This window comes from Gymnodraco acuticeps, unplaced genomic scaffold (assembly GCF_902827175.1).
Source record: "Gymnodraco acuticeps unplaced genomic scaffold, fGymAcu1.1, whole genome shotgun sequence".
NCBI lineage: Eukaryota > Metazoa > Chordata > Actinopteri > Perciformes > Bathydraconidae > Gymnodraco > Gymnodraco acuticeps.
Genome location: NW_022991216.1, coordinates 1,445,008 through 1,470,379, shown reverse-complemented (window position 1 = coordinate 1,470,379; position 25,372 = coordinate 1,445,008). Strand labels below are relative to the sequence as shown.

The 25,372-nt window shown below is 41.1% G+C and overlaps 1 protein-coding gene across 2 annotated transcripts; it reads right to left on the bottom strand.

Moving 5' to 3' along the window:
• Window positions 1–530: 530 nt before the first annotated feature.
• On the bottom strand, window positions 531–23,571 carry olfm1b (olfactomedin 1b). 2 transcript variants are annotated; one of them, XM_034238931.1, is made up of 6 exons: window positions 23,060–23,571; window positions 16,711–16,860; window positions 15,398–15,553; window positions 12,878–13,097; window positions 7,433–7,539; window positions 531–2,630 (listed from the first exon to the last, which is right to left on the bottom strand). In XM_034238931.1, exons 1-6 carry the CDS (start codon window positions 23,123–23,125, stop codon window positions 1,956–1,958), a joined length of 1,374 nt encoding a protein of 457 aa, XP_034094822.1. In that variant the 5' UTR covers window positions 23,126–23,571; the 3' UTR covers window positions 531–1,955. The 2 variants fall into 2 exon arrangements, with proteins under 2 accessions (XP_034094822.1, XP_034094821.1); XM_034238930.1 differs by lacking the exon at window positions 23,060–23,571 and adding an exon at window positions 18,203–18,784.
• Between the last annotated feature and the right edge of the window lie 1,801 nt (window positions 23,572–25,372).

Genomic DNA, 25,372 nt, shown 5'->3' with positions numbered 1-25,372 from the left:
TACAAAAGGAATGTCAAGTGAGGCAAACCACACAAAGGGTTCTTTCAAGTCATAATACTTTTAGATGATGACATAAATGCCTCGCAGTTTAGAAGACTTGTTTAGCAACTGAAACATTTTTTTTCTTGAAGAAGGCCTGAGGGCCGAGACGTCATCTGAATATGAATCAATAGTGTGGGCAATGTTTTCACTTCTTTTTAGCAACCAATACAACCTTAAAATGCTTGATATGTATTGTTTGTCGAGGGGAAGGAACTTGATGGTAGGAAAATAATAAATTCAGACGCAGGAAAATTAGCCCTCTGTGGCAACAAAGCTAAAGGATGCTATCGTTAGCCACTTCAAGCTAATGGCTATACTCTTTTCCACGAATTCTACAAAAGAACATCAGCTCTCTGTAATCTTAATGGCGGATGACACAAAAGGCAGGAAATAGGAGCCTTAGCTTAGATGCTTAAGTGATCTCCATATGAACAATTTTTCACTAAGTGTGCAGTCACATGGCAGCTTATAGCTTTTCTAAGGCAACAATCGGAGCAGCAGATTTCTCTGTTTTATTGACACGAATCATTAACTATCTCATCTTAGATACAACATTATGTCCAGCAAAGCACAAAAAGAGTGAAAAGCTTTTGTCCTCTGCAAGGGTATACATTAAAACAGCATTATCCTTCACTAGCAGTGGGGGGAAACATGACATGAGACAGGATTATCCTCTATAAATAAAAAAAGCTCTCCCTATAGGCGCATGAAGATAGGAGGACCAGGTTCCCAGGATACAATACTCGATACATTCTGTTTTTGTTTTTTTTACTTCTGAGATGTGAGCTAGATAGATTCATCCCACACAGTCCAAATAAACAAATACAAAGACGCAAAACCAGTGCCAACAGTTACAGTGATACAAGAACATTCGAAAGGAAAATAATTGCAAAGAAATAGAAAATAAACAAAACAACAAGGATATATAAAGAAGCAGGAGAAAAGTAAAGATCTCAGCAAATCCTCAAATCCCAAAGGTATTCCACCTTGTTCCCCCTCCACTCCCTCCCCCTTTTTTTAGTATCATACAGCAAAAGACATTCAGAAGAGCAGACCGGAGTGATCGAAAACACTCATGCAAAGGAAGCCTTTTTCACACATAGTCACTAACACAGGAAATTCATCTCAAACAACAGCGCCGTCAACAGTCAGTGCCTTCAGGTCTTTTAGTAGATGTTGTTATTGTTGTTTGCTGTTTCTCTACAGACTTTTGATTTGCTACTGTACTGGATAAAAACGATATGACAGAGCTCACCCATTAGGCCATCAAGTCTTCTGACTAGACTGACCTCCCACCTTTCTATCTGTCCATGGAACCCGGGGGTCCAACAGTTTATTAACCACAGTCTTCGTTTCTGGACCCCCGTTGACCAAAATAAAGTTCAGCTGGGAGGATTTCTACAGAAGAACCGGAGCCACAGGAATGAGCTTGAGTTGATACTCCAAAATATAAAAAAAGGCGTGAAGATATTTTTTTTTGGCATCTGTTCTTATTCTTTTAAATCTGATATGTTACTACTTTTACAATCATTTTCTATGAGGCAAATAATGAAAGAGTTTCATTCCAAAAGAAAATACCTCTAAGAAAATGATATAAAATAAAGTCTACTATGCTCAAAGTTATATTACAGTAAGACCTATATAAAACAGTCCTGTTTTATTAACAATCACCTAGGATTTTGTGATATGAACTGATGAAGCAATTCTTTTTTGTAACACATTTTGGAATGAAACACTTTAATTTTACTTTTATTTTCAGTACATTCACTGTTGATGCAGTCTTTCAGTAAAATGTGCTATTATAAATAGAATGGTCTCGCCATAGTCTTTTTCTTTCGCAGGTATATTTTTGTGTATAGGGAGATCTCTACAAAGACAATATGTATTTATGTATGTAATCCATTTTTCCGCAGTTACAGTTCTTCTGAGTTGATAACGTGGAACAGTGTGACATTGTAGAGAACCTGGTGGCCATTGTTCCAGGCGTAGAGGGCTCGGTCACGCGGGTTGTAGTCCAGCATCGAGATATGCGAGTACTTATTCTGGAAGGCAATGTCGATGTACTCGTAAGTAGAAGAGTTGGTGGAGTAGGCGTAATACACCTTGGTGCCTCCAGAGTAGCCATTGGTGACGTAGAGCGTCCCACAGATCATAAAAGACTCGCCGGCACTCCTTTTGGGGTGGTTGGTGGTCCAGCTTTTGATGATCTGCAGCGTGCTGGGGTTCAGCTTGCTGAGGACGATGTTCCCCGCGTTCTGGTTGGTGGCGTAGACAGCCCACAGCCCCCCCTCGTCCGCCATCAGGTCGATGTCGGAGTGGCCGCCCCAGGCGTAGTGATACGCGTTGTTGAAGCCGGCGTAGTCGAGCTGCCGGGACTTGCTGATGGAGGAGGTGCGGAAGTCGAACTTGATGATGACGTGGCTCTGGAACTTGTTGAAGTAGATGGAGCCGTTGTAGACCACCTGACCTGTTCCTGACCACGGGTGGGGCAGCCGGTGGGACGTGAAGTTATCCGATGTCATAAAGTCCCGCATCGACTTGTACTCCCGCACAAAGCGATTGTTATGGTAGCCATCCATATACCAGACCTGGACATCAGGAGCAGAGGAAGACAGACGAATTAACACCAAACACAGCAGCATCTCAGAGAGAAGAAGCTAAACTGCAGTTTGAGAAGTATTTTTTCTGGCTGAGGGAACTGGAAGCCATGATAAGAGCTTGTTATTCTAAGGAAAGGGGCTTCAGTGTGTCCTTTCTTATCTCCTTGAGCGGAAGGTATACTGGACCACCCTTTACCAAAGAAAAGGAGATAATGCTGTCCCAAAATTCATTGCTGCAGCAACATTTTATGTGACACCCCATTTGTAATCATCTGTCTTTTCTGTTAAATCGTACTCTTATCTATACATTTTAAGATTCTTTAAGGATGAATGATTGTAGAGCATTGAGGTTGTCAATGTACTCTTTTTATAAGAGTTAAAAATAGAGTTCCTTTATAAATAATAAATGAAGACCTTTTCCGCCTTTTTATCTTTCCTTCACCTCATGACGTTTTCCAACGAGGTCAATGAACAGTGGTTTAGAGAACACATAGCATGTATTCGACCACAGCCCTTGAATCCTCATCTTTTGTCAGTTTGCCTACATTGAATCTTCTTAGCAGAACACACACAGAATAAATCAAATCACACCCTCAACAAGCATCCCAATAAGGTTAGTGCTGAGACTTTGTCGAGGAGCGGAGGAAGCTGGGATCCGGCAGCTTCTGAAAACAAACAGTCAGCATGACAGCCCCAGGGTGGCATGAGCCGGGCCCCGCAGGGATAATGCCCATCATTCCAGATAAAAGCCTCAGCTGCTTCGACCCAGCTTCCTGTTGGCCCCTGCGGTGGTGGGCAGAGCTCTTAGCCGGCAGCTGCTAGAAACTCAAACACTTCCTTAGTCTCAGAGGGAAGTCCTATACTTCAGGGAGACACCTGAAACCCTTCCTCTACCTGCTTCCACGAGCTGCTGTGATTGACTAAAAAAATTATTCGTATCAAGGAACCAGGTCTCCAAGGGCCCAGTGAAAAAAAGCCAAGGTATGGAAACCAAAAGATAAAAGGAAATGCAGCAGAACTGTCTGCTCCCGTCAATTATACTCATACTTTTTTTGTTCTGCCTTTGATAACGCAGCACAACTATCTTATGTTCAGTTCAAAATGTATTAGTTTTTACAAAATAAAGTAGCCTTCAAAGTATGCTAAATATAATCTTAGTCAGCAGTAAGCTTTGCACTTGCTGCGGAGGATCTTCTAAAATATACATATTTAACACCCCGTGTTGTCATGACATTTCAACCCAGTCTCACGGCATTTCGTGTTATAGTCACGACATTTAATCTATTGATTCGTGTTCACCAACACCATTTTCCCCTTTTTTTCGTGTCACACAGAACGATTTTAAAAGCAATGTATTTCTACTGGTAATGTGTTTCGTGCCTGCAGCACGTCTTTTTCTCCGGTCGGGTCGTGGAAGACGGGAAGCTGTGTGGTTCATAAAAACATGTTCTTACTCAATATCAAGCCACGATTATTGTTTTTATTTTAAATCGTATAATTTCGGACTTTTGTTGTCGTCTGTGAGGAAAATAAATGGGGCTCAGAGCCTCAGGATACTGAAATCTGTATTTTTTAAATCTTTTTTCCTTCTAATTTGTTATTCTTTTCTAAATAACACACTGTTATTTACTCACCAACAACACACAATTATCCTTGTTTTTATTTATTTGATTCCATAATCTCTGGCTTTTTTGGCGTTCGTCAGGAGGTGAATTTCAAAATAAAAATAACCGGAAACAGACGTAGCATCATTGCGATACACAGCCACTGAACTGATTACCCAAGATCCTCAGCTATGGTTTAAGCTCGCTGATTTTATGCATGTAGGGATATGGTGTTCATGCCATATCTACGGAGCCCTGGAGGGTTCATAGAGAGAAAAATAAATAAAACGTGGCCACGTTTTACTTTCTCGTGCGCACGCTTTAGTAACTCGTGCGCACGAGTTACTAAAGCGTGCGCACGAGTTACTAAAGCGTGCGCACAAGTTAATAAAGCGTGGCCTCGTTTTATTTAAATTGAGGGATTCCTGTCCGTGACTCACAGTATCTGCTGCCCACAGCTGTTTTATAGAAGGAAAACCTCCTTCACTTTATGAAATCTCAGCGGCACCAGTGGCCTGTACTACGAAGCAGGATTTGCTATTTACACTATTCATTCATGAAGTATGACGCTGCACTGTCAGCACGCGTCTCCATGTTTGTGATTGGTCAAATGTTGCTAACCCCGTCCCTTTCACGTGAGCGCGCTCTCAGCCGGACAGAGAAACCCTGGTTGATTTACTGAGTTGATAACCAGCTTCGTAGGACCGCTTATCGACATCGCGTTTGTTAGGGTCAGTTAAGCCGGGTAAATCGAACATATCCAGGTCCAGGGTCTGTTGAACTGGCTTCGTCGTACAGGGCACTGGAGGCAGTAACGTGTAACTCAGCAGAATCTGAGAAGAGCAGCACCAGCTGCAAAGAGCTGTGCCTTTTACTGTTTACTTCACTGCGTTTCCCTTCATTAGAACCGCTGAATAGAGATCGAGGCTGCTACGTTTAACCACACACACCTATACACACATCGAACTACCAGAGTATTCCCCCTCGCTTTATGAAGGAGATGTCCTGTCACCGGGGCGCATGATGTGTGTGTGTGTGTGTGTGTGTGTGTGTGTGTGTGTGTGTGTGTGTGTGTGTGTGTGTGTGTGTGTGTGTGTGTGTGTGTGTGTGTGTGTGTGTGTGTGTGTGTGTGCTCAGCTCTGTGTGCGTGTTCGTGTGTATCCGACACCACCGGCATTTGTTTTCAAATTACCACGAACAGCACACGCACACACACAAAACGTGGCCACGTTTTATTTATTTTTCTCTCTATGAACCCTCCAGGGCTCCGTACATATCAAATCCGAAAAAAAATTTTTTTAAAAGAAAATAATACTTTATTCCGAGTGTTTTTGCTTTTCTCTTTGAAAGTCATCACATAACGGCATTGTAATACACGGTTCGGCTGCATTACATATTACAGAAAAAAAAATACAGATTTCAGTATTCTGAGGCTCTGAGCCCCATTTATTTTCCTCACAGACGACAAAAAAAGTCCGACATTATACGATTTAAAATAAAAACAATAATCGTGGCTTGATATTGAGTAAGAACATGTTTTTATGAACCACACAGCTTCCGGTCTTCCAAGACCCGAACGGACAAAAAGACGTGCTGCAGGCACGAAAAATACTACCAATAGAAATACATTGCTTTTAAAATCGCTCTGTGTGACACGAAAAAAAGGGGGAAATCGTGTTGGTGAACACGAATCAATAGATTAAATGTCGTGACTATAACACGAAATGCCGTGAGACTGGGTTAGACATTTAGCCTAAGGAAGCAAACTGCAAATGTACTCCACTGCTTCTGGTTTTGCTTTCTGTTTCCTCCCATTTGACATTAAGAGTTCTGTCTCTTATAAATGTGTCTCATACAGCTGCTGGACATGTAGATGACATACACTTTCCTTATTTCCAACTCCCTCCCTTCCCTTTCTTCTGCTTGGCATCTCCCCGTTAGGCCCCTCTAGATGTATCCCTGCCATTTCATTTGAATGAGTTTCGGTAAGGGAAGCAGACCCTGTTATTGAACAGTTGCACCACTCCGCAATCAGAGGGAAATTAGACGCAATCAGCTGATAAAAGGACAGTGACCAATTAACAAAGACCGTTATTCAATTCCACAGCGATGGTTGACCTACGATCAAGGCTGACTCCTACTTAGAGTCAGAAAGCTGTTGCAGATCTGCAGGAGCTCGTCTCTTGGACAAACAGACCGTCATCAGGATCAAATGTTTACAGCCAGTGTGATTGTGTTCACTTTCTCGATGTGTGCTCGTTAAATGATGTCCTGCTGCAGCTCATGAGAGAATAATCTGCTGATAATTATTCACAATATCCCAAGCTCAAAGGTATATACTCAAATTGCTTGTGATGTTTGACCAACTGTTTAAAAAAACAATGATATTCAGTTTACTATCATTGTTTCTCAACCATTTTTCGAGACCGACTGACCTAAATTATTTTTAACAATTCTATCAGTCATTTATTACATATTGATATACTTTTTGCTAGGATTAGGGTGAGGGTTGGGCTTGGGGACCTCATCATTTATCCAATAACTATGTGGTAGCAAGTCATTTGTGATTTGACTTAAATCAAAATGTATGATTTCTTTAAATTAGTTGGGTACTCAACAACTTCTCTGTTTACCCCCTGAGAAAAACCAATATACAAATAAACATGGCAATGAAACTTCCCCAGTTGAATACATGCATTAAGACAATTCATTTGGAATCAAACGGTTTCTAAAGTGTTTCTGAAATAAAAATAAGGCATTGTATAATGTTATAGATAAATATTTTAATAAACATCTGAATAAATAATAAACTAGTGGAGGAATTAAAAAGAAAACTACTCATACAGTATAGGATTGACAAAGCTAGTTATTTGAAATCCTAAATGTGTACTTGGTATGTTTTCTTACTAGTGTTCTAAAGAAAATGTTCTGGAATAAAAATACCCAAACATTTCAAAATCTTCCAGTGAATGAAAAGCGATGTTATTGCCAGATATGTCTTAGTAATCAGGACACAAGTAGCTTTGCAAAGGTTTTGCGTGATCAAAACAAAATAAAAAGTTACATTCATGATTTAAATCAGAAACCGTTTCATCAAAAATCGGTAAAGGGTGAAAATTCCATGTTAAACATGATATAAGGACATAACATTGTCTATACCCATTTATTGTGTGCTGTGAAACATACCCGCGTATCTCCTTCAGGGGCCAGAGGGTCGGTCATCCAGGAGCCGAACCTAGATCCAGACGTCTTGATGGTGATAGGATCACTGATGCCCGTCAGCTTGCCACATGCTGCAAGGGAAAGAAGTGAGACGGGAACTTCCAGAGCAACGTCCAAGTGGGTATTTTATATGTACTACCAGGGATTTACTTTTGTTTACTTTAAATCCAAATGAGTTCCCATGAATATTTTAAGAGTCCATGTCCAGCTTGCTACTTTTCTCTTTAAAAAGTGTGATGTTCTGTTCACAGGATGCTTATTATTCAGTTCACACATGCTAATGGCTGTTTTACTCTCTGTGTGGATGTGTGAGAAAGTGAGAGGAAGAGGGAACATTAGAGGGAAGCTTCAGTGTGGTGCTGCTTTAAAGCTGATGTCGTTTTAAAGTAGGGTTGATTGCGGCGATAATGTGAATTTGACCAAACTAAAACTATTTTCTGTTTCTCTTTTAGATTTCACGACACAACAAAACCTCACAACGCCACTACAGCAGTGGCGAACCGTCAGGGCCTTCAAGGTATTCAGAGAATACCCTGCAACACTCAGATAAAACAAACAAAAAATCGATTTAATTATATAAATAAAATGTAATAAAATGTAATAAAATGTATATAAAATGAATAAATGAGAATCGTATCTGTGTTGTTGATCTGTAATATTACAGTGTTACGTTGATTTGTTTGTCCTTCTCGGACCATGCACTACGCATTTCAGTGGTAGAATATCCTTCAACCAAGGTATTTTACATCCTTGATAGAATGCCCTGGCCGTTGCACTGAATGAGAGCGTACGTTTGGACTGACAGTTTGATCAACCAATCATATATTGATTTGTAGCCAATGGGCGTGTTCTTTCAGAGTTCCCCTCGGTTCCAGGGTACTCTAGAAGGCCCGCTAGTTAACTGGCTCGAGGCAGAGGATCTAGAACGAATGCGACGAAGCAATTCATGCCATTTTATTGTTTTTAACGTTGAAATGACAAGTGCAACAGGTGAAGATGAAGTTGTTGCGGAATTGTTGTGAGTACCCTTTTCAAGACGACAATTCAGTGAAAAGACGGACATTATAACGGTGGGGGCGGCGGCGGGGGGTGTGTGTCTATAGAAGGTCCAGTTGTGATAGACACGGTTCGCCACTGCACTACAGTAGGCCTATATCCATTTGTTGTGGCATAGGCAGTTTTTCATGGAGAAAAGTCAATTAGATGATTTTGACTGATCCATTTTATTCCATGAACCTAATGAGTCGTTCTGAAATGTTAATTTAAAGAGTGGGACTGTGACGGTGGCTCACTTACAATTTCCATTAAAAATCTTTCTCTGTGAAGCATCCATTTACCCCTCACTACAACATTCATCATCCCTCTGTGTTTGTATTATCTCTCTTGCTCTTTGTTGTTCTGAAATATCCTTTTAATTTGTCAACGTTCTTTTTTACTCTTATTTATTTATCTGTCACCTTACCATCGTCTCATCTGGTCAAATCTAATTCTCTTACATAATGAATACTGAGTATAATGAGTGTGTGTGTGTGTGTGTGTGTGTGTGTGTGTGTGTGTCTCCATGTGCAACATATGTCGTGCCTGTGAGTGTGTGTGGGCATCACACCTCAGCATCGGGCTGAGAGACAAACACACGGTCACATGAGCAGCAGCTACTATTCTAGTGGGGGCCTTACGTAACCCTCAGTGGGATTACAGAGCGCAGAAATACATTGGCCCTGGGTTAATTAATTAATTTTCTCTAATCGTACCCTCTATCTTTAGATCAAACTATTGGAGGCTGCTGGGGAGCCTGTTGATGGGTTTCAAGTCTCGAGATGCCCACAGGGTCTAATCCCCTTTTGGCCTGAATTCGCCTGCTCCGAAGCAGCGGGCAGAGCAAATGGAAAACTCAATGTCAAAGGGAGCTGACATTACATATACCCTGAAATATAAGGATTTATATATAGAATGAACACTTAATTCCTGAGGTGGATGAATATTTGTTTTATGTTCATGTAAATGTAGGTCTTGTTTTTGATCAGTTATGGTAACATTGTACTCACCAAAGTAACTGATAAGACACTAGGTACAGCCGAAATATCAAAAGCAAACATTTTAATTCATCTTTGTTGGATGAAATCCAAATTCTGGTTATTTTTTGATTGTTAAAAAATGTCATAAAATACTGACAAACAGCCTAATGTCTTTAAATGTTCCAGTTCATTTGACCAACCGTACAAAACGCAATGATATGTATTACTTTACTCCATCATCTCTACTCCATGACAACCAGTAGGTCAATGTATAGAAGTCAATCGATGACTGTGTAATAATTGTACCGTTCTTCTTCCTTTTCGTTTAAGTATATGTTTGCCTCTCCATAGTTAAGTTTAAATGCTCAAAAGCATAATTGTCTTACTGACTGATGGAGTTCACACATTATTTTGGCAAGGTTAAAACCCTTTTGTTATTACACCTGAGAGATTTCTGTATTTCAATGTGCTCTACTCACTGGTTTGAAGTGGGTGGAGTTTAGCTGGTCCTGTCATGTAAATTATATACTGTAAGCATATTCAGTCATTCATATTTAATGTTATAAAGAAATAGTTCTTGGGGTACTAAAACCTGTGTGAACGTCTTGTCTGACCACTGACTTATTTGTAGAGATGTCTTCATGTTCCAAGATATCAGTAATTAAAAAGGACATTAGAAATGGTTGCCTTATAAAGACTGAGGGCTGTCGTAAAGAGGGAAATATTGATTGTGTTTCATGAAAATTTGGCTACAATATTATTCCTTGTCATTGTATTCTATGCAGAGAAAAGGGAAGGTAAGAAAGATGGCTGTAGAGGTTTATGCTGCCTTTCCTGCTCTATTCATCAGTGTTTTGGTGTGAGGGGACTGGATTTGCCTGAAGCCCCATGCAGGGGCAGGACACAGGGTGATTTATTTATTTGATTATTGCCCAGCAAGCTGGCACGTCCCCTTGATCGATGGCCATTGTGTCCCAGCAGCCGGCGGCCTGTTAGGCTCTCCGGCACAAAAAGATCTTGAAGGACAGCTCTGCAGGCACTTCAGTTTCTCTCTTTCACTTTCCCCGCTCGCCTTCACTTTATCACTCTTCCTCCTTCCCCTTTAACACCTTCCACCAACTCCTCCTGACGCTGTATCTATTATTCAACACTGAAATTTCCCTGGCCCTCTTTTATTTTCATTTTTTAACCCCCTCTGTTATTGATCTTCTGATGCAAATTTGGTTAGTGACCTTCTCAAGATTAATCTCAAGAAGGGGAGTGTAGTGGAGTGTATTTGTGTGCACTATGCATGAGTGCCTCTGTAATCGTGTGAGGATAAAAGGAATAACCACCCTCTGTTCTGCCTGAGCCAGTCCCTCTCTGGGTGACCTCGCCTTTATCTCATATGATCTCACACACACACACACACTCCCACAGTTCCCCGCTCTCCTATCTTTTGGCAGCCTGACCACTGATGTGAGCAGCGACATGTGCATTTAACCGAGAGTGAAAACAAATCTGAGGCTTACTGACAGCAGATGTGATGTTATAAGACAATTGTGTGTGCATATATTTAGATAACAATGACAGATGTAGTAAGTGCTAGTTGAGATTAGGGTATCTATTCTACACGCTTGAATCCAATTTCCGTGTCTCGACTAGCTTCACTAAATGAACAGTAGGCTTTGCAAGAGTTTGCCCCAAATGTATTTCGCTCATCTTGTACTGTGAATAATTTCAAACAGGGACACAATATACCCGTGATGAGCATTGTGTAAGTGTCTCTGCTCTTGTAATATATCTTAGTCACTGTAGTGTGGGTGTGCATCTATTAGCACTGTGGGCTGTGACAGAGGTGTGAAGTTGAAAGAGACAGGGACTAAAAGCAAAGATAACTTGCTGTCAGCAGCTCTCCTTTCTGTGGGCTTCCATTGCTGTGTGTGTGTGTGTGTGTGTGTGTGTGTGTGTGTGTGTGTGTGTGTGGTGTGTGTGTGTGTGTGTGTGTGTGTGTGTGTGTGTGTGTGTGTGTGTGTGGTGTGTGTGTGTGTGTGTGTGTGTGTGTGTGTGTGTGTGTGTGTGTGTGTGTGTGTACCTGTACCTGTGAAACCGTGTTAAACACCTCATACCTATTCCTGCATTTAAACACCCCATCTATTTTCTCACAGGGAGTGTGACGCTACCAGAGATTGATGCAGACTTCCACATTACAACACAATTTGATGATGAGTTAAAAGGTGGGCCTTGTAGGACCGTCACTAACGATTATTGTCGTCATTGATTTAGGATTTGATTTATCAACCATCATAAAATTGTAAAACAAGTCTATCGCAAATTCCCAGAGTGTATTCTGGTGTCACACTTTCTATAAGCTGGATGTCTGTAATGCATTATAAGCACATTCATTAGACTTTATATTGCATTTATAAGGCTTATAAAACACATCATACATGTGTGTAATCCTTCATGACAATTTATAACAAGGTTTATGAAGTAATGTATATATAAAAGGTTTAGCATGGTGCTTACCCTAACCCTAATACAGATGTTACATGCCTTTGATGAAAATTGTAAATATTTTAAATGTCGACAATTTACTTGGAGCCATCAAGCCCCTCTAAATGTGTAATAGTGTCATACAATTGCTAATAACCTTTAAAAGTGCTTTTAATTGTATTAAAAGCTCCTAAAAGGGTGGATGTTAGATATGATTATTTACCGTTATGATACATAGAGCAGTTCTGTTTCAGTCTTTATAGTCTTATGTAATGGTAGATCAAATGTTCTCAGGAAACAAAGACTCTGTTGTTACTTAAGTATAAAGGTATAAAGCACTATGAATGTTGAGCTTATAATACATTATGTCCAGTCATATTTAATACACCTTGTTATAAGTTGTCATGTTTGACTATAAACATTTTAATTAGATTTATAAAACCAAATACATTTCTTATAATGTATTATGAATGTGCTTATATTGCATTACACACATGTTCTTCAGAGGTGTAACCCAAAATGTTCATTAACTATTACATCTTCATTTTAAAGGGCTGGAACCCATACATGTAACTCCAGTTCTATGAGCACATGCATACTGTAGCTCTTAAATGGACTTTATTATTGGTTGAGTTGTAAAATGTTAGAGTATACCAATAACAGTTCATAGTTAGAAGGTGAGCTCGTACAAATAAACCATAGATTGAGAATGGCGGTTGTGTTATAAGTCTGCGTAAAGTGCATTTGAGTGCTAGAGTATCTCAGCCAGACTTAATGTTCCTGTGAAGTTCTGAATCGTGTGAATATGCCTGAGGATTTCTTTCTGTCCACTCACAATATGCTGTACTACATGTCAGTGGGTGTTTTGTGCATGCACATGTTTGAAGCAAAGTGTGTGCCAACAACTTTCTGTGCCTACCTAATTTTTGCATGCATGCTCGGAGTCTCTCCTCAAGATTTGACACTCTGTTGTGGAGCTCCTCGTAGTCATAGGCCCCCATCTCCTCCTGAAGTTCGCTTAGAACTGTCGTCAGATTCTGGACCTCCTCCTTAAACTGCAATACCAATTTGGCATCGGCTTTGTACTCCTCCAACACTGGTATCAACGGTCTAAGCTCCTCCATTTTCGCTTTTATGGCCTGAAAGGATTAGAATAAGCTCGGTTGAGTGTCATGCGTGACGAAAGTCCATAAAAGAAAAAGAAAAGAAAAAAAAGAAAAAAAAACACCTGTCTGAACCTGGCTACTCTGACTCTATCCTGCCTCTTCACTGACCTGACCCCCGGTGTGTGTCTGTGTTCAGTGTTTGTGTGTGAACAGCTGTGTTTTGTCCGTGCAAGTGTGTGTCTGAGCAAACAAACCCGTAAAATATTCTCCGCCCGCTGGTACGAGCAGAGCAGGTGGCTCCGTCCCCTGGCAGTGACCAGCCGTTTAAAAAGCAAGCCCTCGGTACACCGACAACAATTGGGAAAGCTCTTTATTGGTCATCATCGTTTAAAATGCAACATAGTATTAAGGGTTACATGCTTTTACATGTCACACACAACAAAGTGTCTCGAATTTTACGTCTGTAGTTTTACGTATAGATTTGTTGAATAACCAAATATGCATAGACAAAAGCCAAAATTAAAAATAAAATAAATATAACAGCAATTATTAATAATTATAAAAAGAATAGTTATAACAAAATAATTAAAAAAAGTTGTTTTACGTTTGAAAAAAGCTTTAAAATGGAAAACTTTGACAGCAGTAACATGCAGGAAGAGATCAGTGGTGGGGTGGTCTGGGAGAAGGGTGGGGTTTCTTAGTCTTAATGGTGCTAAAGGTAAATTAACTGTTTGACGCCCAAATGCTCTCAGTACTGTGGCCCAGTTCAGGGGAATCTGGAATTGACCTGCCTCTTCTTCCCTGTGGCTCTCTTTACATGTCTTAAAGTTAGCCCTGCAAGCAAGAAAATGACAGACTGTTGACAGGAGCTTGAGCTTGCTAACCTTGCTAATAAGACACACAAACGAACGCACACATACAGTATTATGCACGTAGACATGTTACAGGGAATTGCACACATGCACTGAATGTGGCAATGGTTGCATGAGGTTTTCGAGCATTGGTTGATGATAACACAAATGTTTTCTGTGCAGGTGAGATGATGCTAACACTGAGGCGTGCTAATGGTGAGAAAACAGGGAAACTGGAACAATGCATTCATGTGATTAGCAGAAAGAGGGCTGGGTATCAAACCGCAATGCATTTTGGTACTTTGTGAACTGTGTCAGTAGCAAAGAGTAACAGAAACGTTGCAGTATTTAAAGGTGACATCTAATGTCTCGTGGAATTGGCAAACTTGTTTACTTATTCTTTGATTTTGAAAGTTCTTGTACGGCTGCTTGTATTTGGAAAACATTCAATAACTTAAATTGTTCAATGAAAAGCTGTAACAATTAGTCGATTATGCCATTACAAATGGAAGGCAGATAATCGTCAACAATTTTTGAAACTTGGTTGACTGTTTAAGCAATTCAAACAAAAGTGCCCCAAGTTACGCAATGAAAGCTCCTCGATTGTGGAGGTGTGCTTTTTTTTGGGCTTTGGTCAGAGAACCAAATAATTTGCTGAAGCCACCCTGTGCATTTAAAAAATAATTACTGTTATTTTTGAATATTTGTAAGGGTCAACAAGTCAAGAAATCATTTATATATATATATATATAAATATAAATTATTTATATATATATATAAATATATATAATTAATTATTTTTAATTTAATCGTTTATTTCGCAGGGACAATGCACAATAATGAACACTTAAAACATTAAAATATGTCAAGCGTAACAGTGCCAGATTTAGCTTTTAGCTAATTTCCATCCGCAGTCCCTCACAATTAAAGACATTATCCTGCATATTGTTAAGTATTTGTGGTCCTAATTGGATTTTCTTTTTGGATTGTAAGAGAGACGGAGGAAAATCAGCAGGTTTCAGAACATTACAAATGATACCCCACCCTACCTGCAAAACAGCTTTATACTATTTTTGATTGGATAGTAAACCCTTCAAGAAAAAAAGGGTTAGTGTCTACTCTTAAATCAGATTAGATTACGGATGCGTCTCCTATGTGCAGATGTCTTGTTGGTACAACATTTCACCATTATCGATGAATTTAGTTTTATTAAATATCCTTATTTCCAAGTTGATTAAGATCTCCATCACATTGTTTTCAGAAGAGAGTTAGTGAGAAATAAGGATGTTAATTATTTATGGTTCCAATTATTGAATCCCTTGTGTTGTGCATGCATTATGGATTTATTGGTATGGTGGTATGTTGAGTCCATTTTGAAACATCTCCACAGTGGGAACACACAAACACAGAATGGGTAAGGGGCTACAGAGCAGCTATGAAATAATGATGGTTGGGTCAATGGCTGAAGATCTGTCTGCGTACCTTGAATTGCTTGGCGATGTTCTGCTTGTGGTTCTCCTCCACCTGCCTGAACTTGGTCTCCAGACCGCGGAGCTGAACCTCCATCTTCTCCACATACTGCAGGTCCCTCTGGGTTCGCTGGTCCAGGACCTGGATGGACTGGGTCATGTTCTGGACCTGGAGCCAGACGGACACATTGGACTGAGTTATGAGAAAAATCTCTATTTATCACAGTTAATAAAGCAATGAGCATGAGATGCAGATAAAATGAAACAGACTGTCAATATGTTGTTTTGGATAGGCGTTCTTCCTCCAGTGACTCACAAACTCTGACATGAGGCCAACTAGGCAGGGGCCTCAGACACATGGTGGAAGTGTAGAATGCATACTGTTAAGACATTTGGTTTCTCCAAAATTGTTTTGGTCCAGAAATACCAGAGACTTGGCAAATATTCTATCATTCAGGAAAGATCTGTTGATGTCTGTATCTTTTGGGTGAATCACCTAGTATTTGGAGATTAACTCGATCTTTGGGTACAATGTCTTTTTACCTCTGCCAAAAGGTTCTGTATTTTTCTAGCTTGGGCTGTTTGTCTGTCAGCTGGATTTTGGAAGATCTACTACCAGGTGTTAATGAAACTTGGTGGAAAAGTGCTGCATGGATCAAGGATAAACCCATTACATTCTGGAGAAGATCCAAATCACTGGGCGGGTACACATTTTCAATTGAATGACCATAGCGAGGCATTTGTGCTACATTCATGTGGTGCTGGAATAATCACAGAAATGTGTTTGCATGTGTTTTAAACACTCAATAAAAAACAACATATTTTTCTTCTTGTTTCCATTTTACTAATAAAAGCATATTTCCACACTGGTGTAAAATGGAAACAACTTGCTAACTGGGAAAATGGGAGCATCAGAGGAGGAATGCACATTGTTCTTGGCAAAGGTCTGTGTTCTCCAATCGCGTCCTAGTTTCAAAAAGGTTTTATTCTTGTGTAAATGGGTTATCTTCCAGTTGATGTGCATTGAGGCAGGTTGCATCATTAGATGTGTTGCTTTGGATGTGTGCAGTTACAATAGAAACTCACAGGGAGTGAGTGGCCTCCCATGATGCATGTCGGGTTTCTAGGGAGCTCATTAGAGCATGATTCCTATTCTCATCCGACGAGCAGACCTCAAACACTGGTGAGCTCGTGTGTGTGCGCACATGTCTTGCCGTTTGAAGAATTGTTGGTAAAAGCAGTAAAGGTGGCCACTCTGGGTATTGTATGACATTTCTGTATTCATTTCTGTGGCCATGAGTTGCAGAGGAGCTAAGCTGTAATTACCTTTTCTAACAGCTGCCTCAGTTGTTTGGTGCGCGCATCCCGAGAACACATGGACTGCTGGGGCGCCACCACAGTGCAGACACACCTTCCCTCACTATCTTGGGCTGAACTGTACACCTGCCACGAATCCTCTGGGTTCGCTGGCAACACCTGCAGACAAGGGAGTGATTAAACAGAAAGGAACATCATAAAAAAAAAGCTCTCACTAAAACAGAAAAAGACCAAAAGGGTACAAAAAGACATCCTTGCTTTTATAAAGGAAATTGCAAAGGTCACTTTACTGCTATTTGTCCATTAAGTAAAGTGTGATGCTAAAGCTGCATTGCATGTATCTCCATCTGGATGCCCCACGCTACCAGGCTCCACCCGTTTTGCACCACATGAAGTATTCTGAAGCGACACAAAGGGAACATGTAGCCAATGGGAACATGCAGCCAATCGAAACAGCGGAGGCTACTACCATTATTCAGTAAGCTGTGTAAAAGCTCTGTGTGTAAAGAGGGATGTGAACGACGTCAGACAGTTTTTTTTCCAGTGTGAGTAACCTGCTGATCAGTTTAGGTCTGAGTGACATTTAGAAAAAGATATTCATCACTGCAGCAGCGCTTAAACAAATCACAGGACAGAGGTGCTGATTGAGCCAATTAGAGAGGAGTGACTTTACAAAATCTAAAAAGAGCAATAAAGGCTGACAGTCAGCTGCAACGCTTTCTACCAAAGGATGCGCTGACAGGACAAAGAAAAATCACTTTGAAGCTCCTGCATAGATATCACTCAATACTCTTTCACTGGCTGCTGACAAAAATGATTAGAAATAACTCACAAGTCATGTAAAAATGCTTCAATCTTCTCAAAATGAAACACCTCATTCAGGAGTCAATATCAGTTCACAGTGTTTTACTATACTTGCCTTCAACATCCATTGTTCTAACTTCCAGTGCAAACCTTCACCTGACAGATCTCTCACATTATTATTCTGGCACAGAGACAGCTCAGGATATGCGGGAGCGTCATAGAGAAACAAAATAAACGCTTCTTCTTGACTCTATAACAGACCCTGGCTTTGACGCCTCTCTCATTCACACAGGCAAGTGGAAGAAAGAATGAGGACTCCCTATTATTTAGACGGGGAAAAAAGACTGCCTTGACATTTTGTCACGTCAATCGCCTTATTTTCCCCCGTGGATCTCTTATTCTTATCAATACCAGAGAAGGAAAAAAAAGACATAACTTTCCACTTAGTGCAGGCTACTCATATCGACAAGGACATCAGCCCATGGCATTGGAGCCACATCAAATTCATATCTATGATGCCTCTCCAAGTATTATTTTTTACTTCTGCATGCTTCTTGCAACACATGACATATTTTCTCCTCTTATTAATTAACCAAAGCGCACATATGTTGCATATATCTTATTGGAATCTAATTGCAACATTCATTCAGGAAATACCCAACCAGCTGCAGGACATACGCCAAACTTGCGCACTTACTCCTGTACTCCGGTCTGGATACCCTCCCTGTGCTGCCGTGAGCTTGGTGGTATTGAGCCCCACCAAAGAGGGGAGGGTCTGCGACATCCAGTTGGTGATCATCGCCATGGTGCTGAGCACGACGCCGATCTTCAACAAAGGCAACGACATCTTTGCGCGTTTAATTTGACTTTTTTTTCAAGCCGTCTTCATTCTACAGACTCCGGTGAGAAACAAATCATGGTGCCCAGTTGCGGCTGCTGTTTCACCCGGGGACTCCGGCTCGGCTGGTCTTTTTTTGGACATCTCCAACAAAGCACGCCAGTGGGACGCGAGAGGAAACGACCTGCGTGGAGGTGTTGGGACGGGGACTAAAACTTCAGCACTTGCTCCAGAAAAAGAAAGGGAAAAAATCAGCTGCAGGAAACGTCCTCTGAATAGCTCCTCTGCCTGCGTTGTGTCACCGCACACTGCTGCCTCTCCGGTTCTCCGTTACTATGTCGTTCACGCCCGACCGGTCCGCCTCCTGCCTTGGAGCGCTCTGTGATTAAGTGCCACTGACTACTCACAAAGGCGGCTCCAAATGGATGAGAGGGAGGAAAAGGGGAGGTACTACGGATCTATATATATCGCCAGACGCAATGATGTCAGCCAGGTTTGGGTCTGTTCGTGGTAAATTCTGGGATTGCGCGTGATTCGCCCACAGCCCGCCTGACACCGACTGTCCCCTGGGGGAGTGACAATGAGCAGTGCGGCTGGGGTCGTCCCACACTGAAGCCCAGGGTTATTATTTATACCGGACAGTGACATGTATTTCTGCACTGCCCCGAGAAGGACATGGGACTCTATGGGATCAATGCATGCAGCTCAAACTCGTTGACACTAAACTGCAGTATGTGACAGTGCAAACGTCAAAATGCACACATAGTTGTGCAGAATCTCGCATTCAATGACAGAGGGGTGTGAGGGCTCGGGTTATGTTTTATTGATGGGATACCCGATGCCTTCTGCTCAAACTGAGAGAGGGGCTTTCTATTTGTGAGACTCTGGCGCCATCGTGTAGCTGATTTTGGTGTTGCTGCAATCTCAGAGTACTGATTTTAAAATGAAAGGAACAGCACAAAATATGCACAAATAGGATAAATTACTCAGAAAATAACTACAACAAGACAACTTCCACGATTTCCATTTGCGTAACATTCTATAAACTATCATGTTTATGCACAAAATTCATTTTTAAAAAGACTAAAAATGGGGTTTGTGCAATGGCAAGTGCAGTTAAATGATGCATATCTGAGACATTACAATTAATTTATTTCCACAGACGGGTCATCAGCAGGCCTAGGGGCTAATGCTCCAGACCACGGGCTAAATTGCCGCCCTGCATGATGCATGAAGTCCCCAGATTCCAGGAGTGGCTCTGTGTCCACAGCTATTTCTGTCCGCTCCATAATGCATTTCTCTGGTAAACTGAAAGATGGAGGAGTGTTTGCACTCACTGCACCGCCATAACTCTCCCCCGTCTCTTTCCCTCTCTTATCTCCCCCACTTCTTTATGACCTTTGAGGTGAGGGCTCACATAGTGATGGCTCCACAGATTAGTGCAAAGTATCGGCAGGGGTCAGCTCACCGCGGCGCTGCTGTCTAGAGTCCAGTCTCCTGTTTAATACAGGCCGTTTCATTGCAGAGCATGGCCTTTAATGCCCTTACGTGTAAAGGGTACAGCTAGTTTTCTGCTGTGGATAACATTTGGTTTTAACAGAGGTGGAGCAAATGATCCCCACCTCTGATATAAAATCAGTATCTACAGCTGCATCAGTAGGAACACCTCAAGTGCACTAATAAAAGACACTTGACTCAATAAAAAAAATCAATTAACCAATCAATCATCAGATGGAGTAATCAAGAGTGATTAATGGAGAGGGTTGTCAAATAAAACCACTCATTAGAATTGCACTACAACACTTATAATTCTGTAAACTGGATCATGCAATACAGTTTGAGATAACAGCCCTGCATAAATGAGACAGGTGTTGATTACAATAATGTATATACCATTTGAAGAATGTAACTTGTGGAGTGTTGCTGTAACCTGAGGTCTATCTTCAAAAAATGCAACTTCAAAATAAAAGCACGAATCAAAAAGACACTGGATTAACACCTACCAGCTATTTTTAATGTCTATCAAACTGAGATCTTTTTTGAAGAATGTTTTGGATTCTGGCCTTGGATTTTTGATGCAACTGTTAATATGTTTGTCTTGGATGTGCAACCTATTTACCTTAGTACACAAATGTCAGGGAGGTGAAAGGTGTAAAAAACAGGCAGGCACATCTTTATTATATTTTACATAAATATATCTTTAAAAAGCTTCAAATGGTGTTTCTGACAGGGCTATTGTTCTCTATTGCATTATATTTAATGTATGTATTTAATACAATCACAAAACTGGAAACAGTGTATCCAGTGAAAAACATTTTCACAAAGAATCATGTTTCTAGCCCACAAGTGAACTACAAAACGCAGGCCTATCTCTACTCCTCTTCTGCTCGCCTTCTCTCTCCCCACTTGCTTCATCGTTCTACCAACCTTACTGAATAATAAATAGCTTCAGCCCCAGCTGCAATTCAGCTCAACTCCATCTCAGCTTCTCACATAAAACAGGATTGATTCTTCTGTTTTCTAACATTAAAATTCTAAACTGTTTCCAAAAATGTCCTTTACCTGGGCCCTCATACTCATACTGGCGCACGTGTTGGCAAAGCAGATGAAGTTGTTTCCAGGGAATTAGAAGCTATTTTTTTTATCTTAACTTACATCATGCATGCATTGCAAACCTGACCACGTGCGGTGTTTTATAGCTTTGCATGATGATGGTTTGAGCTATGGCATGTGGGTTACATGGTGTCAAAGGGCCGGCTATCGCAGCCCCATCTGTGTTATCAGGTGTCAGTGAGCTGCTTTAGGATGTGGGCCTGGAGCTATGGGGACTAGGTGAGGAACAGATGCCCATCTGCTTACTATTCTTCTCTGTGTGAACTGCCGGCAGCCGCCAAATCCTTCAGCGGAGGGGAAAGAGGTGAATAAATGCAGGCGGAATTAAAGAGGAGAGTGTGCCACTAATCAGGCCCCTCCTTGCTCCCTCAGCCAGATGTTAAGAAAACACTCTCAGCTCCCACGCAGTCTGAAACTGTGTGAGACTTTTGAAGCAAGGTGGTTAGCACGGTCATTAAGAGACATCGTTGTGCACCATCAAAGGTGGAGGCCATGCTGCCCGGAAAGCTTTTTTCCTCTCCTTGTGAGTAATATGGCATTAAAAGGCTCTCTATCTCTCTGGCTACACCTCTCACTTTGTATATCTGTCTTCCAGCTGAGAATGGAGAGGCCTGGCCCTCCTACAGTGAGATGTACTGTATGTTTCTATAGCAGGGGGCTGTATAAATAGAGCCTGTCAGAGTCTCTTGTGTTTCTGTTCTCTTGGAGGGAGCAGACAGGCAAGGCTGTGGACTTGTATCGACTTACCTTCAAACAGAAGACACAGGCCATAAGAGAAACCGTGTCTTTGTAACGTGGGACCCTGACCGTGTCGGACCCGAACCCCGACTGTCATGAAACCCGAAATGAAACACGCTCTCTTTTCCTCCTACCTCTGACTGATGGCTTCCATCAATCAGTGCAAATAGACCCATTGTTCCATTGTGTCAGCATTTGTGTGCACTCTGCTGCTGCACTCTATATGTCCAGTTCAGATTACAGGCTTACACATTACAGGCTTCAAAACGCAGCAGTAATAACAACTGTGTAATTCCACATGAATGTTGTTGAATAAAAAATGTTCCCCTCTCAGCACACTGACATTTATCATACATTTACTGGGATCAATTGCTGGCATTTTTGTGTCAAGGCAAAACAAATGACATAAATATTTGTGTCACACATTGGTTATCAGGGGCAGCAGGATTTGCAGGCAGTTACCCGCTTCCAACACATGTTATGGACTTAGGAGAAAAGTACATTACAGATACTCTGGGAACAGAGATTCATTTATTGATAGTAGCCTACCTCTCTGGCACATTTTATTTTTTGTAGGCTCCAATTACCAACCACAATTGGATTCACACAAGAGTGAAGCCCATGAAATATGACTCTCTGCTGAAGCAAGGGGCAATTAAATCATTCTTCAATCCGGTGATGGCAGGGCCTTGTAATAGCCTAAATAAATTCCCTCCTTCACTCTCTTCCACACCATGATGCTGTCTGTGAGAATTGATAAAGGCAACAGTTTAATGCAACAGTAACTATTATTGCTGCCAATTGGCCTTTCAGATAGCAGGAAATAATTCCAGTGAAGCATCACATTTTTATCGACCAGTGAATTTGTTTACTGCTGCTGAGCTGGGTGGCTTTACATTGTTGGACTAAATGTTCTTTTCCCCCCTCACATAAATCACAGTGTGGTCATTAAGTATGCTCAAAACACCTTATTTGAGACATTGTGGAGCCCTGATATCAGAAAGACATCCCATTATTCAACAATGGCCTTTTTGTAGAAAGCTACAGGCATCATAGGTATCAGAACAGCCCTGCAGTTGATTAATCGACCATTTGCTAATACGGAAATTGACAGATCCTTTCACAATTCTCCCTATATCTGTCACCCCGGTGGAGGGGATAGCCTACCTGCTGATCTACCGTCAAACACAATGTATCCACATCATGTAATCCCACCCGTTAATCTGTTTAAACGGGGGTATAGGGCTAATTCACCGGGGCTCTTTATGCGAGGTAACAGGGTAATCTCCCGGCGTATCTGAAAGCCAATTAACCGCAGATTAGTTTATTTTCTTAATACAGGAAAATGGCGTTAAAGAAACCTACTTGGGTGAGTTCTGTGCCCAAGAAGATGAGGAGAATCAGAGTCATGAGCTTGTTTGCAGGCTGCATCTCTTGCCTCCGGTGTGTGAGGACCAGCGGTCTCACATGCAGATCGAGTCCGGTCGCGTCCCCCCGCACAGCAGTCCTGTCCTCCCGGCGTTGCGAGTCGCTCGATTTTCTCTTTTTCTCCTAAGTATTTTATCCCTCAGCAACCCAGAAGCAGAAAGCGACAGCTGTGTTTCACGGAATTGTCTCTGTGCATATTCATTTTATATCGGGAGCCTGTGTTCGGTGCCTCTCCCCTCTCGCGCTCTTCTTCGTGGCCGTACTTATTTATCGCTGCGACGGACTGTGCTGAGCATCGGGATGAAGCCGCGCTAACACTGTGCTATACACTGCTGTGAACCTTCACTCTGATATTGCCAAAAGTTTACCTCCCCGCCTCAAGCTGCCGTATAATCTCTCGATGAAAAAATGAGAGTGGCTGTACATGGAGCTGAAAGCGGAAGTTGCATCGCCAAGAGAGGGAGATTTAAATTGGCATGCAGAAAGGGAACATGCATGATACACCCCACATCCTAATTGGCTCATGCACACTGTAGGCCTACTGTATGCACATAATGATGCAATTAATATATCATTATTCCTTTCAGAATGATCTAGAATAGACTGCTCCCCTTATATTTGTAGCATATTTAAAACAATGCAATTTATGTGGATAAATTCCGGGTTTTTTCGAGGGCTTTGAGAATTGTTTTTGAAAAAGGACAATGACAAAATCACCAGTAGTAGAAGTTTACATGTTAAAAAAGTGATACAAAACTATAAAAACACTCATTTGCAGGGGAAAGTGACTCTTAAACTAACTTTGGTATATGAGTATAGATAATAATTTGTTATTTTTCATATCATCCTGATCTATGTTTATAATAAATACGGTACCACTTTACAATAAAACTACCCTTATAAAGGGTTTACAGATAGTTTGTAATTCATTTATTAATTAGGTTGTGAACACTTTATAAATCATTAATAAGCTTTTATAAGACATGAGATAAACAGGGCGACTGTGACCGGTTGCTTGCCAAATAGTGAGCCCACATTTATCTGTACTGCTAAGTCTTATTTTGGCTACTTAGCATACTTCATCTTCTTCATCAGCCAGCATCCTTTGTATCTGTTGTTCTCAGAGTTGACTCCCCCCCTTCAATCTTGATGTTTCTTGGCATCTCTTATGACAATTTATTAATGAGTTACTAACATTTATAATTGGTAAAAGGGAGCCTTATTGTAAAGTGTGAAACACATCACCATCTATTGATGAGTCACTAACATTTATAACTACTGAAAGGATGCGTTGTTTTTAAGTTTACACATGTCCATTTATGAATGAGTTATAACATTCACGCTGACCTAATACACATTGTTCACATGAAATGCAAAGTAAGATGCAAAAGAGCAAAGCAAAACATTTTATTCACACATGAAGAAAATAGGACTCAAAGTAATGACTGTTTATGACTGATACACATATTTAAACATAAAAGCTTTTCTCAGACATAAATGAAAGACTTGGTAAGACTAATGGTACTCAGACTGGAAAGGCTTTGTGTATATCCTTGAACAAGCGTCCAAGCAGTCCATCAGGGTGAGCAGAGCCAAGATGACCATTCAAGAACCTTGAGGTGTTCCTCCAACAACTCTCTGTACGGTTTCCTCTCAGTCTACGGACATGTCCTTTGACGGTCGACCAAGCTTTCATTATGTTGGGTATGACTGCCGTCTGGGGGTTCACAAACCACCTGCTGTGGTTTATGGTGCAGTGGTTGTACCCTATGTTACTCAGCACTCTCCTGTATGCCCTCCACATCATGCTACTTCCTGACTTAACATGCCGTCTAATCAGAGGGACAAGGTGGCATCTTGATCGTTTCTCCACTAGTTTCAACACTAGTCTCCGCCTTTTGTCTTTAACTCCCATCATTCCGAAGACCCATTTCTTCCTTCTCAGGTGTGTCCAAAGCGTCCATGTGCATACTAACAAAAAATATCATAACATCATCTTAGTTAACAACAAAATGCACAAAAATGGTTGCACATCATGTTTCAAAATGCCATACTTGTTATTGTTTATTCAGGACTGTGTGGGCTTGTAGATAATTGTATTGACATCCCCCTGACCCTCATGGTACAATGTCACACTTGTAAAAGCGGGACAAATTGCATTTTATCCTTCTTATTGGAGTCCTGTGAACTTATGTAATTCCCATTATAGCTCACCTTCCACAACTTCAATGTGAGCAAAGGTCCAAAGGA

Coding starts and splice junctions, on each gene's coding strand:
- olfm1b (XM_034238930.1), bottom strand. CDS start 18,352: ATGTCGTTGCCTTTGTTGAAGATCGGCGTCGTGCTCAGCACCATGGCG. Junction 15,554..16,710: donor TGAGGCAGCTGTTAGAAAAG/GTAATTACAGCT, acceptor GTCTGGCTCCAG/GTCCAGAACATGACCCAGTC. Junction 7,540..12,877: donor AGCATGCATGCAAAAATTAG/GTAGGCACAGAA, acceptor TTTCCCTTGCAG/CATGTGGCAAGCTGACGGGC.